The sequence below is a fragment of the Oncorhynchus tshawytscha genome, linkage group LG31, assembly GCF_018296145.1.
Source record: "Oncorhynchus tshawytscha isolate Ot180627B linkage group LG31, Otsh_v2.0, whole genome shotgun sequence".
NCBI lineage: Eukaryota > Metazoa > Chordata > Actinopteri > Salmoniformes > Salmonidae > Oncorhynchus > Oncorhynchus tshawytscha.
Genome location: NC_056459.1, coordinates 5,161,782 through 5,179,870, shown reverse-complemented (window position 1 = coordinate 5,179,870; position 18,089 = coordinate 5,161,782). Strand labels below are relative to the sequence as shown.

The window sequence follows — 18,089 nt, the reverse complement described above, 5'->3', positions numbered from 1 at the left end:
GTCGACCGTTGTGAACCGTGTAATTACGTGATCCCTTAATAAAATGAACTGCTGCCGATAATTGTCAGGACTACTCCAGAATGGTTCCTTTTTCAGTGGGATTCGAGCAAGGATTTCATATTTAAACTAGTAAGAGATACAGTACTGTCACATAAATTGTACTAGAGTACATTTTGTATTCTGCTCTGCGGAGCCTTTGCGTGGCTGAGGACGAAAGTTGAGCGGGGGAAAAAATCTCCTTTGAAATGAACATCCGCTATCGATCACGTGGAGAGCAGTGTTGACAAAGGCTCCTCCCACACCAGTAGTGCAACTCATTGGCTGTGGCTCGGTGAAGATCACGTATAAATCGATATCAACATTTTTGAGAAGGTAAGCGACGACCGTGGACATGTTGTACGAGTCGAGTTCAGTTATGTTCGTCAGCGTAATGTTTATGCTTGGCGGGAAGCCGAGGTAAGCCGATACGTTATGTCGAATCGGAATTGGCTTAGAGAAAGACTGCGCATGGCAACCTATTTTCAATAGACACTGCTAAAGTAACTAATGCAGTCGATATAATTGCTGCTCTGTTTACAGGACTACTATTTGGGCCTACTAAAAACTTGCGTAACACAATCGTAATAATACGCCCACTCACTCATTTCTAAATGTCTACAGCAAGGTTATGAAATTCATTCTCTGGTGATCGGTGTTATAAGAGGAGGTTCCTTTACAAAATAACATGCTGTTGTATTTCCTATGAAGTTGCCTGTGAAATGATGGTTTATCCTGAATGATAGCTGTTCTTTGTATCATGTTTAGGCCACCCGTGTCAAATGAGGCAATTCTGCTCATGAATAGGCCTACACTGGTCTTTGACACACCTCAATAAACATTTTTGCTGATCAGCATATGATTGACCAGTACTAGGTCAGTCTGGAGTCTGGACTACTCCATGTCCAGTAGTGTTATCCACTTTAGGGACAATATCTCAACAGACTGACCCAAACAATTGACAAATGACCCTAAACATTGGTAGGTGCACAAAGAGCCCTTTTTTATATGAAAAGCCCAAAGTCTTCCAACCTTATCTGTAGTTTTTGCCTCAAAGTGCACACCCCTAGTCTTTCACACGTAATGATCATGAGTCACAATGACATGACACAATTCCATACAATTAGCCTGGCACAGTCCACATTGACTGTTTTTACTCGTGTGTCTGTGAGCGTGCATAGAATACCACCCGTGAACTCCCTCTCTGGATCAGTTGTGTGAAAGAGGTCATTTTCACCTATCCTTTCTCTTTGTTCCCCCTCATTGACCAACTATAGTTGGTGTCAGACAAACAAAATGTTGTCAGCCCAGGCGGACAGAGTGATGGCCCTGGGAGAGTGGGAGGAACGGTGGAGGGAAGACCAAACAGGCTGGCACCGGCCCCACGTAAACAAGTAAGGATCTCTTTTATTTACCTTACAATGACGTGGATTAAAGAGTGAATTCATGCTTGTTTGTTTAACATGTCTTTGCCAGCATGTTATTCCTAGGCCCATAAGGTAAACTTCATATGACGAATTTGATTATATTTACAGGATGCTGGAGAGTAATATTGAGAAAGTTCTCGACGGACGAAAGGGAGTTAAGTTCTTCTTCCCTCTATGTGGGAAAGCTCTGGACATGAAATGGTAAGTGATGTGCATTACAAACAAACGTGTGTTCTCAATTAACATTAACTAGTGAAAGTCACAGTTCATGAATTAACATCCATAAATGACCATTGACCTTACTGTCTTTTACCACGTGTTCGACTCCAGGCTGGCTGATATGGGCCATTCTGTTGTAGGGGTGGAGATTGCAGAGAAGGCCATCAAGCAGTTCTTTGAGGAGAGTAACATGACTTACAGTGAAGAGACAGTTTCTGCATTACCTGGAGCCAAGGTTTACAAGGTACTGTGTGCCAGAGAGTGGCTGGGTTGGCTGCTATGACGCTACAATGGAGGAGTATGTGGAAGACGAGATGTTACGAGGATTTTCTTTCAGCAGCGGTGGCAATGTGGGGTTCTTCCTGCGGATGTGGTCTTCTTGAGGCATACATCTACGCATGAAAACCAACAATTGCTGTGGTGGCATATAGGGGAAACAATGCATTCTTACCCTAGAAGTTCAAAGTCTTGGATTTTATTCATACCAGCTACAGATCCAGCATAGATAATGATTGGTGTTTGTGAAAGGAGTTCATAGAATTATTTTAAGACTCTGCTGCCAATATGCACAGTCATGTTCCAATGGCGAAAGAGCTAACGTTGCAGTGCGTTTAACTTGTGTGGTTCGTATGCTTTTCTTCCACAGAGCTCAGAGAGAAATATCTCCTTGTACCAATGTGATCTATACAATTTCTCCAGGTAAGAGTCTAAACTATTATCAATACATTTTCTCTTTTGACTGGGTCAGAAGGAGGAGGCCATTTACAGTATGACATCCTCTCACTTTGTATAACAGTGCCATTGAGGGTCAGTTTGGAGGGATTTGGGACAGAGGCTCCTTGGTGGCCATCAACCCACGGGACAGACAGAAGTATGACCACATGAACTTCACTTTCTTCTGAAAGTCAACCTGAGAACAGAGCATGGCATGATGGGAAGAGTCTTTGGCTGATGGCAAACTCTGTCGCTTCTGTATGTAACAGGTACGCGGCTCTGATCACGTCGTTAATGGACAAGGACTGCCGATACCTCTTGGACACTTTGCTCTACAACCCGGAAGTATACAAAGGTAACAACTTTTCCCATAGCTAGCATTGTAGCTAATGATGATATGCTATTTGTATTAGACCGCAGAGTAGTTGCGTGTCACTTGTAAGTACATCCGAGTTAAAATGAATACCCCTTTTTTTCTTTAGGTCCTCCTTTTTTTGTGCCCGACGAGCAAGTGCAAAGTCTATTTGGTAAGTTATTTCATGGCGGAGATTGTCTCTGTGATTGTAATTCTGTCCGTATTTGATTTTTCAGATCAAACTACATAGAAATAAATGTGATGTGTACATCGTCGGGGAGGATTTAGAGATTAGTTTCCATGTGTGATTGTGTTTTTAATTCCAGGGAAGAGCTGTGATATAGAGTTGCTGCAGTCACTGGATGCCCTCACAGACAGAGAGAAGGCTCGGGGCATGGATTTCTTCACAGAAAAAGTGCATCTGATCACTCTAAAGACCAACTGAGGAACCAGTGATGACTCTTATTTAGGTTTCAAATATGGACATATTGAAGAAGATACTCTCAGTGGCTTGTCTTCAGCTTTTTAGTGGCATGATGTGACTTGAATTGGGTGAATCATTTTTACTTATGATGGAATGAAGAAATGTCAATAAATACATTTTTTAATATAAATAAACCCATGTTCTTTACTCATTAGTAAACACAGTATTGTAGAAGTCATACATTTCCAGACTTGTAACATAACTGATCCAGGATTTAGTTTTTGTTTAGGGAAAAATAAATGTAAAAATAGTTTCTAAATCTCTTTACCTGAATGGAATAGTAGTAGCTGTAATAATGAGTGAGTAGCCATTTTGTATTGCTGCTGTATGGGATCAGTAGTTAATGACAATTTAAATAACTGCTGAGACAGTTGGTTCAGCCAATTTCCCTCTGGCAAAAATCATGTTTGACTACAGGTGTAGAGGCACATGATATACAGTGCATTCGGAAAGTATTCAGACCCCTTTACTTTTTTAAACATTATATTACATTACAGCCTTATTCTAAAATGTATTAAATAATTTTCTTCCTCATCAATTCACACACAATACCCCATGATGACAAAGCAAAAACAAGTTTGTAGAAATTTTTGCTAATGATCCATCAGGGAGTCCAGGACCCAATCACACAGGGCGGGGGTTGAGACCCAAGGGATCAAGCATGGAGGGTACTATGGTGTTGAATGCTGAGCTGTAGTCAATGAACAGCATTCTTACATAGGTATTCCTCTTGTCCAGATGAGATTGTGCAGTGTGATGGCGATTGCATCGTCTGTGGACCTATTGGGGCGGTATGCAAATTGCGGTTGGTTTACGGTGACATGTAAGGTGGAGGTGATATGATCCTTGACTAGTCAGCATGACGCTGCCATCACCATGCTTCACCGTAAAGATAGTGCCAGGTTTCCTCCAGATGTGATGCATGGCATTCAGGCCAAAGAGTTCAATCTTGGTTTCATCAAAATCCAAGCGGGCTGTCGTGCTTTTTACTGAGGAGCGGCTTCCGTCTGGCTACTCTACCAAAAAGGCCTGATTGGTGGAGTGCTGCAGAGATTGTTGTCCTTCTGGAAGGTTCTCCCAACTCCAATGAGGAAGTCTGGAGCTCTGTCAGAGTGGCCATTGTGTTCTTGGTCACCTCCCTGACCAAGGCCCTTCTCCCCCAATTGCTCAGTTTGGCCTGGCGGCCAGCTCTAGAAAGAGTCTTGGTGGTTCCAAACTTCTTCCAATTAAGAATGATGGAGACCACTGTGTACTTGGGGACCTTCAATGCTACAGATTTCTTTTTTGGTACTCTTCCCCACAGATCTGTGCCTCGACACAATCCTGTCTCTGAGATCTATGGACAATTCTTTCAATCTCATGGCTTGGTTTTCGCTCTGACATGCACTGTCAACTTTCGGACCTTAAATGAACAGGTGTGTGCCTTTCCAAATCATGTCCAATCAATTGAATGTACCACAGGTGCACTCCAATCAGGATGTAGAAACATCTCAAGGATGATCAATGGAAACATTACCAGAGTTCAATTTTGAGTCTCATATGAAAGGGTCTGAGTACTTATGTGAATAAGGTATTTATGTTTTCTATTTTTAATACATTTGCAAAAATGTCTAAAAACCTGTTTTCGCTTTGTCATTGTGGGGTATTGTGTGTAGATTGATAAGGAACACTTTTATTGAATCCATTTTAGAATAAGGCTGTAACGTAACAAAATACAGAAAATGGAAGGGGCCTGAATACTTTCCAAATGCATATACGTCACTGGCTACATATACTTCTCTGCTCTTGAATTCGTCATGTGTACATCTACTTATGACTTATGTCAATGGTACTATCATCCAGCTTCACACATACAATATTTGATTTGTAACTTATGAAGTAAGAAATTATATTTTATGGGTTAATGGCCTCTGGATGACTCATTATTCATAGCTGCCTGTATGTGTTTGGATGGATAGTGCAAAATACCATCAAGGACATCAACCACCTGAGCCACCTCCTGTTCACACCGCTATCATCCAGAAGGCGAGGTCAGTACCGGTGCATCAAAGCTGGGACCCAGAGACTGAAAAACAGCTTCTATCCCAAGGCCATCAGACTGCTAAACAGCCATCACTAACTCAGAAAGGGTGCTGTCTATATTGAGACCCAATCACTGGCCACTTTAATCAATGGATCACTAGACACTTTATACAATGCCACTTTAAATAATGGCACTTTAATAATGTTTACATATCTTACATTACTCATATCACATGTATATACTGTATTTTATATCATCTATTGTACCTTGCCTATGCCGCTCGGCCATCACTCATCCATATACTTACATGTACATATTCTCATTCACCCCTTTAGATTGTGTGTATTAGGTAGTTGCTGTGGAATTGTTAGATCTCTTGTTAGATATTACTGCACTGTCGGAACTAGAAGCACAAGCATTATGCTACACTCACATTAACATCTGCTAACCATGTGTATGTGACAAATAACATTTGATTTGAATTGATCAGCAGTAAAATTTCAATTTGGCAATGTGATTTGGTCTGGCATTCCAACCATTTCCTCTGTTGTTATTTTCTTGCCGTCTGAGCGGGTGGAAGGTATTACAGAATGGAAGCTCAGGCGTATAGAGTCAGGACTCTGGGAGAATGGGAGCAAGGTTGGAAAGAGGGAGCGATTGGCTCTCACTACTTATTTTTCTTTTGATATTACTGAATCACTAGCTGTAGTTCTCAAGGAATTACAGAGTGTAATAATTCAAGGTGTGTCTGTCATCTGAATAGGCTTATTGTGTGAAATGACTGACATGCCTTTCACTGCCTTTTTCAGTGGTACAACATTGCTCATTTTTCTTATGTAATAGGATGTTGGAGAGCTATATTGACAAGGTTCTCTGTGAACGGAAGGGAGTCCGTTTTGATATGAAATGGTAGGTTGCGGAAATTCAACACACACACACACGAACATAATGTTACACTTCTATAACCATAGACATGTTTTTTATTTATTTTTTATTTAGAAAGAACTTGTACATGCCTGAATTATCTCCTCCTACCTGTTGATACGCAGGCTTGCAGATATGGGACACCCAGTTGTTGGTGTGGATATAGCTGAGATTGGGTATCAGGCAGTTCTTTGAAGATCAGAAGTTGATCTACAGTGAAGAAGTGGTCCCAGCAATACCCGGTGCCAAGGTTTACAAGGTATGAAGAAGACCATGCACTTCGGTTCGCATTCCTGAGGGCCAATCTCGTTTGCGTGTCCATCCTTCCATCTACTCCTTTTGTGGATCATATTGATTATGCCTTAACTGAAACATTCAGGTGGAAAGCTATCCTTGTACCGGTGTGACCAATACAAATTCTCCATGTAAAGATAATTTGAACAGTAACCCATTTCCCCGCATTTCTTTTGTAAAAGGGTAACATAATATTTTTCTAAAACTATGAATGTTTTTTTTTTTAAGTGCCATTGAGCCACAGAGGCTCCTTGGTGGCCATCAATCCACGGGACAAAGAAAAAGTAAGACCACGTGAACTGGACCTCCCTCTGAGATTCAACAGGAAAGCACAGCTTGTTTTGACACAAGTTACGTCTGTAACAGGTATGCAGCACTGATCATGTCGTCCGTGGACAAGGACTGACGATACCTCTTGGACACTTAAACAAACAAAGAAATACAATTCTGAATAGTTCAAAGGTGAGATCTTCCCCTGAAATAACAGCTCAAATGATATTTGTCTTCCATTTGTTCTAGATGCATGTGAGTAGCATATTTATTCAAACATACAGTCGAGTATGCGTTTAGTTTATTAACCTTCCATTGTCATTCGTTAACACCTCTCTATATGTCCTCCATTTTATGTGCCTTGTGTAAACAGACTTTCTGGTGAGTTTTATTAATACAATTGTGTTTGTCATTGATAGTACCTTTATTGATATTCCTTTGTATACCTGTCATTGAACTGTATTTGATATTTAACACAAAAACCAATTGAGTGAAATATGAGAAGATATTGTAGGAGAGAATTGTGGCAAGGTAGTTTCACAATATTCATTTGATTTGATATGTATTCCAGGGAGGAGTTGTGATATTGAGTTTATACAGTCTTCAGGTGCTCTCTCAGGCGTGAAGGATAAGGAATGGGGCTTGGATGTCTTCATAGGACGACAGGGAGAGATGTCTGAGCGAAATAGCGCATTGAAAATGATTGTCAGGATATTAGATGTTCTGTGAAGGTTTGATGTTGTTATTAGCTTTGTTGACAGTTTGGAAATGACCTCATGTCGAAATATGCCAAGTCAATTCTTTCATATGGGAAATGAACTGAATTTACAGTGTTTTTTAAATGTCTGGCATTTAAAATAAAATAAAAATATAGCCGTGTGCCTTTGCTTTTTATTATTTGTATCATAGATATTGTGTCCTGTTGAAGAAGAAAACAATTCTCTACAATGAAAGCAAGGAACATGCATTAGATACTCCACAGCAATTGTTATAATAATTCTGACCTGTCTTGAAATGCATAGGTTCCTCATTGTTAACCAATACATTGGATTCTGCACTTCTCTTTGTTCACGTGCTGTCACGTTCTGCTCCCCACTAGACACCGATTTGCTGTTGCCTAGATACTAGGGGTGCATTCGTAAATTCACTCTGGCTATCTACTCCGATTTCAGAGCACTTTCGTCCGAGTGTGCCAGAGTGCAGAATAACTGATGGATTTATGAATGCTCAACACCCGTTGACTATGGACCGTGTCAGTAAACGTCGGCAAAAAAAAATCATAATCAATTGTTGCCAGCAGCACAGTTACAGTCAACAACGCCAACATGAAAACAGCCTAAAAAGCTCTGCTAGGGCGAGATAAATGGGCAGAGAGGTGTTCTCTCATTTGTGTCTGGAAGAAGACAGCAAGATATCCAGTTAGCTTGGGTGCTTGACAGCCGTTGTGAGGTCAGAACGTTGGGGTCAACCCTACTCCTAGGCCAGAGCGTCCAGTATGCGCTCTGGACGCTTAGAGAGCGAAACACTCGGAATTTACCAACGGGCAATCTATCAACGCATCTGACAACACTCTGAATTTACGAACGCCCAGTGCGCACTCTGAGCGCCATCTGAACGCCCTCTGAGCGCACTCTGACACTCCAGATTGAATTTACCAACACACCCCTAGGCCTACACTTTTTTTGTTAACAAATCGAGGGAGTCAGGGACGAAGATAAGCGTTATTTTATAAAGTAGACGTGCCCGAAGCCACAACAGAAGGAAACGGTAAGTTTGTAAAACGTGACAAGGTTGACATAATGTTGCCATTGAGTTTTTGTGAATGTTACAATGTAGCAATTGTACGATGTGCCACAAAAAGAACAACAAACTGCCCGAGAGGGCTCGAATGCAACGTTTTAACAAAGCGAGCACGTGTTGCTGCAATAACGACGCTCAATCGTGAACGAGTTAACGATTCATTTTACAGTAATGACAATGGTTATTTCATATGACCAGATCAGCATACATCCACCTGGGCAATGTATCCGGGATGATGAAACCCAAGCCCTTGAGGTTAGCAGGTAACAGGCAGCTACAGCAGTAGCAAATGTTACAATATTTTCTGGACTTATTTTTGTGCACATATTTTTTGCACTATTATTTGGGTAGGTGTATATAAATGTATTTTTTTATTATTATTTAATTCACTTATTAATGATTATGGCAGGTCAGTCACCGCTCAGCAAGGCTGGAGGGGATATATACTAATTTGGTTATTATTAAGAAGATGCTTAGAGCCAATGCGATTAGCAGTTAAAGCCTATATTCAGAATAATCTATGTACGTAGATTATACACCACATCTAATATGTCCAGAAATTGTGTGTGGCGGCCAAACCTCCATGCACAAAACATTTCATCTACTGTGCTAAACTATCACTTTAAGTGCTTTGTTTATACAGGAGATGTGGCACTGACCTATAAAGAGACAGTTGTATGAGGTTAGTACCAAACACCACAGAGTGGGGATTTGACCTTTGCGACTGTATATTCCAGAGGAGATGTTGACTCAACAGAGGCTACTGCTTTGACAGGCAGTACTGTTTAACCAGCGGTGGTGGTATAGTATATCAGGGTTATTATAGGGTAACTTAGCACCCGGTGTGTCTGCATCTAGTACCAGAATAGCTCTTATGACCTTAGTAAATGTCTTTTGAAAAAAAAAAGGAATGATGTGACACAAACCCAGATTCTGTGTTTTACTAGCACCTTGAAATAGGCTGGCTGGCTGACTTCCTGAATGAATGGATGGATGGATAACTGTACCTTTGTCTCCTGAAGATGGTGCCGACAGCAGTAAACATAAACAAACTAGCTGCACCAATTCAACTGTAGCATTTCAGCTCTGTTTTTCAGGTAACCTTTACATTTACCTGGCTATCTGCTGTCCCAGTGTCTGTACAGCTTCTTCTGCTACGTTCATTAGGAATGGGGGCATCCAGGAGGAGGTAGGGCTCCTGCTGCGTTCCCCACCCTCAGGAACAGGATGGAGGCCACAAAGGACAGACCAAAGGTGTGTGGGGAGTGGGGGAGGGCTAGGGTGGTGTGGGTGTGTGCGTGGCTATCTATCCACTCCCACATTGAATGTTGAGTGATTTCTATGTTGCAGTAAAGAACCAAATGGTTTGGTTTGGAAAGCCATCTCTGCTTGAATGATGTCTAGCTACCTCCCATCCCATAGGACTTATAGGACTGATTGAGACAGATTTAAGACTTGTCAGACTTGTCAGATATGAGTGAGTGACAGGATGTTTAATGTCAGCTCCTAAGATCTGACAGACAGTTCTGTAAGTCATTTGAGGTCTATTGCTGTTATGCTGTCAGGTCCAGGCCAAAACAAATTCATTAAAAATCCTACAATGTGATTTTCTGGATTTTTGATTTTAGTTGAAGTGTACCTATGATGAAAATTACAGGCCTCTCTCATCTTTTTAAGTGGCAGAACTTGCACAATTGGTGGCTGACTAAATACTTTTTTGCCCCACTGTATACTGTATTTTATAATATTTGTTATTAGAATTACTTTCGCTGGTATTTTAATATAATTTAGTTTCTCCTGGCTTAAAACCTTTTAGGGCCGCAATCCTGTTAACGGGATGATATGACAACAGCCAGTGCAGGGCGCCAAATTCAAAACAACAGAAATCTCGTAATTAAAATTCCTCAAACATACATGTATCTTATACCGTTTTAAAGGTAATCTTGTTGTTAATCCCACCACGGTGCCCGATTTCAAATAGGCTTTACGGCGAAAGCACCACAAACAATTACGTTAGGTCACCACCAAGCCACAGAAAAACACAGCCATTTTTTCCAGCCTAAGAGAGGAGTCACAAAAAGCACAAATAGAGATACAATTAATCACTAACCTTTGATGATCTTCATCAGATAACACTCATAGGACTTCATGTTACACAATACATGTATGTTTTGTTTGATAAAGTTCATATAAAAAAATCTGAGTTTACATTGGAGCGTTACGTTCACTAGTTCCAGAAACATCCAGTGATTTTGCATAGCCACATCGATTCAACAGAAATACTCATCATAAATGTAGATGATATACACATGGAATTATAGATATACCTCTCCTTAATGCAACCACTGTGTCAGATTTCAAAAAGACTTTATGGAAAAAGCAAACCATGCAATAATCTGAGACGGCGCTCAGAAAATTAATCAAATTTGCCGCTATGTTGGAGTTAACAGAAACCCGAAATTACATGATAAATATTCCCTTACCTTTGATGATCTTCATCAGAATGCACTCCCAGGAATCGCAGTTCCACAATAATTGCTTGATTTGTTCGATAATGTCCGTTATTTATGTCCAAGTAGCTGCTTTTGTTAGCGTTAGGTACACATATCCAAACGCTCATGCGTTTGGACAAAAACTTCGGGCAAAAACTTCAAAAAGTTATATTACAGGTCGAAGAAACATTTCAAACTGAGTATAGAATCAATCATTAGGATGTTTTTATTATAAATCTTCAATAAAGTTCCAACCGGAGAATTCCTTTGTGTCTATAGAAGCAACGGAACGCAAGTCGATATTATGTGGAATGCGCATGACCAGGAAATGGCTCTCTGCCAGTAAACTGACTCATTAAGCTCTTATTCAGTCCCACAACATAGCAGAAGCCTCATACAAGTTTCTAAAGACGGTTGACAACTAGTGGAAGCCCTAGGAAGTGCAAATTCATTCATATCCCAATATGAATTCAATAGGGCCTGGGTTGAAAATATACCAACCTCAGATTTCTCACTACCTGTTTGGATTTCTTCTCAGGTTTTTGCCTGCCATATGAGTTCTGTTATACTCACAAACATAATTCAAACAGTTTTAGAAACTTCAGAGTGTTTTCTTTCCAATAATAATATGCATATATTAGCAACTGAGACTGAGGAGCAGGCCGTTTACTCTGGGCACCTCTGGACACCTTTCATCCAAGCTACTCAATACTGCCCCTGCAGCCATAAGAAGTTAAGGAAATTCTACAGTATGACTCTTGTGATTTTGTGAAGCGCGCTGTCATGTGCCTTTTACTGAGGAGTGGCTTCCGTTTGGCCACTCTACCATAAAGGCCTGATTGGTGGAGTGCTGCAGAAATGGTTGTCCTTCTGGAAGGTTCCCCCATCTCCACAGATGAACTCTGGAGCTCTGACAGAGTGACCATTGGGGTCTTGGTCACCTCCCTGACCAAGGCCCTTCTCCCCCGATTGCTTAGCTTGGCCGGGCGACCAGCTCTAGGAAAAGTCTTGGTGGTTCCATTTAAGAATGATGGAGGCCACTGTGTTCTTTGGGACCTTTAATGCAGCGGAAATGTTTTGGTATCCTTCCCCAGATCTGTGCCTCGACACAACCCTGTCTTGGAGCTCTACGGACAATTATTTCAACCTCATGGCTTGGTTTTTGCTCTGACATGCACTGTCAACTGTGGGACCTTACATAGACAAGTGTGTGCCTTTCCAAACCATATTCAATCAATTGAATTTACCACAAGTGGACCCCAATCAAGTTGTAGAAGCATTTCAAGGCTGATCACTGGAAACAGGATGCACCTGAACTCAATTTTGTGTCTCATAGCAAAATCTGGTATTTCTGTTTTTTTATTTTGGATATACATTTGCAAAAAAAAATTAAAACCTGTTTTCGCTTTGTCATTATGGGATATTGTATGTAGATTGATTAGCGGGAAAATGCTTTTAATTCATTTTAGTATAAGGCTGTAATGTAACAAAATGTGCCAAAGGGAATACTTTCCGAATGCACTGTATTTCCACACACCTGAACTTATGTCTGTTATGTGTGTACTTTGATATCTGTTTTCCTAGCTTTGGGTTTCTAGGGAAGCCTCTGAGCCAGTTCAGCTGCACCACCCTCATGCACAAGGGAGCCAACAATGAGGAGGAGGAAGATGACGATGAAGACCCCGGCGTCCATGTTAGAAGCAGTAAGAACACCTTCAACGCAGCAGCCTCAGCCGTGCCAATACAGTCGCCTCACGGGCCCCCACAGAGGGAGTGTGTGACGGAGAAGTCCGTCAGTACACTAACACACACACACACACATTCATCGCGCCTCCCTGCTCCGTTATTAGCTACATTAACAATGAGAGTTGTATGTACTAAGATAGAGAAGTTAACTCTATCGTAGTACATACATTTCACACTTTATTCTTTCCTCCTGTCAGTAACAGTTCATGGTATAAAGAATATACAGACAAGCGTTCAGGTTTAATTTAAGCAGCGTGAGTGCGTTGTTTGTTTGGTTCTGTTCCTCTCTCTCCGTCTCTGTAGCTTCCAGGTATGCTGGGATAAGGACCAGAGCTACGGTAATCGGGCTGGCTTTGTAGTGCCTGTCCCGAATGGCTCGTTCATGTGACTGAGCTTATTGGAAGACTCCATGTCAGTAGGGATGGGATTTTGTAAATGTTAAATGTTGTATCATGAGAAACATGTTGCAATGTATATCATTCATGATGTTTAGCTGAGTGGGAAATGTAGGCTTTGATGAAGGTAATTGCTTAATTAATTAGTGCTGGGTATGCTCTGATGGGATGGGCTTCCCCTACAAAAGGAACCTCTCTTTCAGTTCAAGGGGGGGACCATTTTGGATTGAGCTGTTGATGGGGCAGCATTGTTATTTTAATTTATTTTAATTTTATAGCTGTCCCATAATGGATACTTCGGATGGCAGTACTGTTGTTTTTCTTCAGTATTCACTATGCAAATAAACACCCAGAAGCACAGAAGTACTTTTGCGGCGCCGCCTTCTTTTTATTTGATAGAGGTTAGGTTTTTCAGTTTAGCCTTCTGGCCTACTCTACGTGACAGTGGGCCCTCAGACACAAAGTGATAGTATGTGCGCGTTTGTGTGTCTGCGTGTGTGTTTGTGTGCAGTGGCGCGTATTTATGATCTTTGTGTTTCATAATTGTCCTTCAATTCACAAGTGGCTGAATGTATCTCACCAGAGAGCGAAACAGCATCCCTCTGTCTCAGTATGTCTGGCCAAAAAGAGTATGACATTGTTGCCGCCTGTAGCATTGAATTCATTAGCAAGAGAAGCCAGCAAGCATTTGGACTCCCTTGATAATGTTTAAATAAAATAATAGCCAATCAGTGTTGAGCTAAACTGAGTGATCTCTACTGTGAATGGTCCTGGCGCACCAAACAAAAGTGTCAAGGGAAGTAATTTTGGATTTGACTTCACACAAATCATATTGCATCAAAAGCACTGATAGAATTGTTAAAAATTGTTCCATCTCGTTGTGAAGTTGTCCTCCGGTGGCTAGCTAGTTAGATAAAATCGTCCCTTTCCTAAATTAGCCATGGGTGGAGATAGGGATTTGGACTTGTGGACTTGGTGTACCAGCCAATGATTATAACGGCAATTCTGATCCAAACATAAAGTCATACATTGTGCCCCTGGCCTGAGAGGATGGAAGTTCAACATGTAACTAGATATATTAGCCTAACGTGAACGAGTTGGCTCATCGTCGGCCATGAAATTAGGTTAGGCTTGCTGGCATGCCTTTTAGCCTGGTAGCCTAGTCTAGGACAACAAAGACTAAAAGTAGGTTGGCTACTGTATGTCAGAGAGGAAGATTGCATAGGCGTTCCTCTACAAGTAGGGTGAATCAACATGTTTTTTCTACTTGTGCGCGCACACACACACACACACATAATCACACACACTCCAGTACCATGGACATTCATTATTCCATTCACCTAGCTCAATGTAACACAGCTGGTTTTATGCTACTACTTTTCCCTATACCCATCATGAGGTTGCTACAACCTAGTCTATGAATGAAAGTTTATAACGTAGGTGCCCAGATCGAGCGAATTTTGAGTAATCAAGGTGACCGACCGTGACACATTCAATACCGCCTTGCACACTCTTGCCTGCATCTAGCTGATCTAGGGTGTAATCATTAGTCCAACAGTTGCAAACAAGAGTTTCTATTGGACAAATTCAGGTATGTTTATCCCCGTTTCGTTCCATTTGCTTTCGTTTAAGAAATGTTTTTCAACAAAATCAACAGAATGAATACACCCCTGAATACAGTTCACTTTCATAGCAGCCACATAAAAACAGCATGATCACTTTGCATGTTGTACATATAATTCCTTCTCTCAACTGTCTACGGGCTCTCCTCTCACCTTTTCCCTTTCCTTGTGGGCTTCAGTGCACAAAACATTAGCTGTGTGACCAGGCGAAAAAACCTTTCCAAGCCAAACCATATCATGCCCTGTAACTGCTACACACAGCCTACATCTTTGTCACAACATAGTCAACATACCAGAACTAACGCATTGGTAAACCACCTACAATCATGCAGCACAGTGTACAGTCAGAAAGCAGTTTAGCAGTTAGACCGGTGGCAATAAATACCACCAAAAGCTTACTTTGACTTGGAAGAGGTCCAGTGTTGGATAGCCATAGCCAGCTGCTAGCTAACATAGCATCCCTCTCTGTTTGAGCTGGGTATTTGAGTAAACTAGGTAGTTGCATTCGCTAGCTAAGTGAACAAAAATAAAATACAACCAAATATAGCTAGCTTTCTCTCTCTCTCTGCCTCTCGTTCTCGCTCTTGCTTCTTCTTAATTTTGGAAGAAATGAATTTGTTAAAAACTGTTTTGTGTCAACTACTCACCACGTTGTATGCACTGCAGTGTTAGCTAGCTGTAGCTTATGCTTTCAGTACTAGATTCATTCTCGGATCCTTTGATTGGGTGGACACCATCAGTTCATGCTGCAAGAGCTCTGAAAGATTGGGGGACATCCTCCAGAAGTTGTCATAATTACTGTGTAAGTCTTTGGAAGGGGGTGAGAACCATGAGCCTCCTAGGTTTTGTCCTTTGGCTAAAACATGGTGCTACCTTACAGAGTGCTGCTGAGGCTACTGTAGACCTTAATTGAAAAACTTTCATTGGTCCTCCCCTTCCTCCTCTGAGGAGCCTCCACTGCCCAGCACTGTCAACGCGTTGTATTCAACACTTTTATAAGGCACGTCCTTCCTTTTCCCACTCAGCACTACAACAAGTACTGCAGCAGTAATGAATGAGTATGAAAGTGTATCTATAGGCTTGCGTCGTTGTTGTTATTATTAGCGGCTTGGGTCTTTTTTTTATATAGAGGAATAGTTCACTTTCTCTGTTCATAGGAGTAACAACATGAATTTGTGCTTGAGGCCGAAATAATGTGGTGCAACTCGAGTTTCACAGTCACCTCAGTCTGCTGCTCTCTCCCTCCGCTGAGATTGACCATCAACCCAGTAAAATCAAAGCTAATTATTTAAATGTATGCTCACTCAGCTGTGCCTCACAAATAAAACAAGGGATCTATTACCGGTGTGATCATATAGCCTACCTCAAATGTTGAAATATAATGTTTTTAAATGTTCTGAACAACAATGCAGAGGCATGGCAATTCAAGCAAAGACAATATGCAGTGATAATGTATTGGGCCTATAGCTGAATGCACAAACCTCATTGCTATAGTACTGTTTTTAATTGGTTAATGTTGCATAGGCTTCCATTTTTTAAGTTAACTCAAAAAGTGATCTTGAAGTTGGTGACCACTGTTCTAGAGTTTTCTCTGTTAACACTATCAACGTTTCCCTTTACTGTGGCAATTGTGATAGAATCAATGCAGTATTAGTCACTTTCAATGCAACTTACTGAAACAAAACTAACTATGCAAGATATTTTGTTGTAGGCAGAACGCATCAGAGTAGGATTCTATTGCATTGACATGGACAACTCTACAACAACTGTGTATTCTACACAGACCGGTGTCGGATAAACAATCAGAGCTGCAGTAGGCCTATATGCAAATAGATCCTTGCCATATATGGATCTGTGCCAGTCACTTTGAACTGGACTGTGTTTACAGCATGAGTGGTCGTGAATAGATGTGCTTGTTTTGAGATCAAAGTGAGAGCTGCATGTAGCCAGGTGTCCACATTTTGTTCATATCCTTTGCTAGTTAGTGAGTTCAATTATAGAACATTTGTAGTCAGCAATAGGGGAGTGATTGCTTCCTACAAGAGCACAAAACGTGTACATTTCTAGAAATCTTTTAAAAGCAAGTCAGGTAAAGAGCATTTTTTTTGTCTTAAAGGGGCAGTGTTGTATTTTGAGACAGGCTTGAATAAGCTAAGTAGCCAATAGGCAGAGGGTATTATAATTTGACCTATTCTCTGTAATAATGGTATGGGAATAATAATGCATTTTATTTTGTTAAGTGGTTTCTTGCATCACAAAACAAAACAACATTTTCAGTCACCTTGTTTGAAGGTGAAGTGGATAAACAGGTTAATGTTAAGCCCTGCATGTTTTTTTCCCCAAAAGTCTCATGGAATGTAGGTCTACGTTGAACACCACACCATGTCCGCTACTGTAGGCTGAATGATAGAACAGTTATTTCCATGTTAAAGTGTTTTAGGATGCATTTTCTCCATTGTTTTTGGTGGTAGGTCACCCTGGTAGGTCTACATTAGGATCAAATAACCACAGTAGCCTACTTGGCCACTGTTAAAACTCTAACCTAAAGTGGGTACAGCCTCAGTGTTCATAGTAAAGCCATGCTGGAAGTTGCACAGAGTTCAACGTTCAATTTTGCGCTCAGCAGAACAGAAATTTGCACCTGGCTATTGATTAATGAAGAAAACAAGAACATTCTGCCATTTGGTTTGCTTAATATAAGGAGTTTGAAATTATTTATACTTTTACTATTACTTTGATACTTAAGTATATTTAAAGCCAAATACTTTTAGACTTTTACTTTCACTTTTACTTGAGTCATTTTCTATTAAGGTATCTTGACAGTTGTGTACTTTTTCCACCAATGATTCTGCCCACTGTGTGACTGTTCTCTTCTTGTTGTCTCGGCCTTATATATATCACAGTGGGTTATAGAGGAAAATACGCAATTATCATAACAGGTTGTAAAAAATATTATGGCTTTTTTTCCTGGCTAGGCTTAACCCAGAGATTTTACCCACACACTGCTACTGTGTGTGTGTGTTGAGTTTCACATTGTAGCCTTGAACCGAGGCGGAGCAAAATACAGACAATAGCTGCTTTTTCCCAAACATATGCCTGCAGGTTTATTTTTGTATTATTTGTCTCAACATTTAAGACTTTTGCCTCTGGGCTATCACTTGAAATATAATGTTTATATCCTGTTTACGGTTTCCCCCAGTAGACTGTCTAAATGTGTTTGGACGTTCGGAACTATTATTATTTGCCACCAGGTGGTGCTGTTGTTTGAGATATAACGAAATGTGATTT

The 18,089-nt window shown here is 40.8% G+C and overlaps 1 protein-coding gene and 1 long non-coding RNA gene across 3 annotated transcripts; both read left to right on the top strand.

Annotated features, from left to right (window-relative positions):
* Nucleotides 1-258: 258 nt before the first annotated feature.
* LOC112229927 (probable thiopurine S-methyltransferase) lies at nt 259-3,386 on the top strand. Of its 2 annotated transcripts, none has more exons than XM_024396075.2 (9): nt 259-372; nt 1,314-1,430; nt 1,572-1,664; nt 1,794-1,926; nt 2,329-2,381; nt 2,479-2,553; nt 2,666-2,751; nt 2,879-2,923; nt 3,078-3,386. In XM_024396075.2, the coding sequence occupies exons 2-9, from the start codon at nt 1,333-1,335 to the stop codon at nt 3,194-3,196; spliced, it is 702 nt and encodes a 233-aa protein (XP_024251843.1). In that variant the 5' UTR covers nt 259-372; nt 1,314-1,332; the 3' UTR covers nt 3,197-3,386. The 2 variants fall into 2 exon arrangements, with proteins under 2 accessions (XP_024251843.1, XP_024251841.1); XM_024396073.1 differs by having other exon boundaries at nt 368-456.
* A 2,694-nt stretch (nt 3,387-6,080) lies between these two features.
* Nucleotides 6,081-7,617, top strand: LOC112229292. The gene is made up of 3 exons (XR_002950162.1): nt 6,081-6,167; nt 6,308-6,441; nt 6,705-7,617. It is a non-coding gene; the product is annotated as an uncharacterized LOC112229292 (long non-coding RNA).
* The last annotated feature ends 10,472 nt before the right edge of the window (nt 7,618-18,089 follow it).

Excerpts from the sequence above, each read along its gene's own strand:
- LOC112229927 (XM_024396073.1), top strand. The coding sequence starts at position 392 with ATGTTGTACGAGTCGAGTTCAGTTATGTTCGTCAGCGTAATGTTTATG. Across the intron at positions 457-1,313 it reads ATGCTTGGCGGGAAGCCGAG|TTGGTGTCAGACAAACAAAA; the intron begins GTAAGCCGATAC and ends GACCAACTATAG. Across the intron at positions 1,927-2,328 it reads CTGGAGCCAAGGTTTACAAG|AGCTCAGAGAGAAATATCTC; the intron begins GTACTGTGTGCC and ends TTTCTTCCACAG.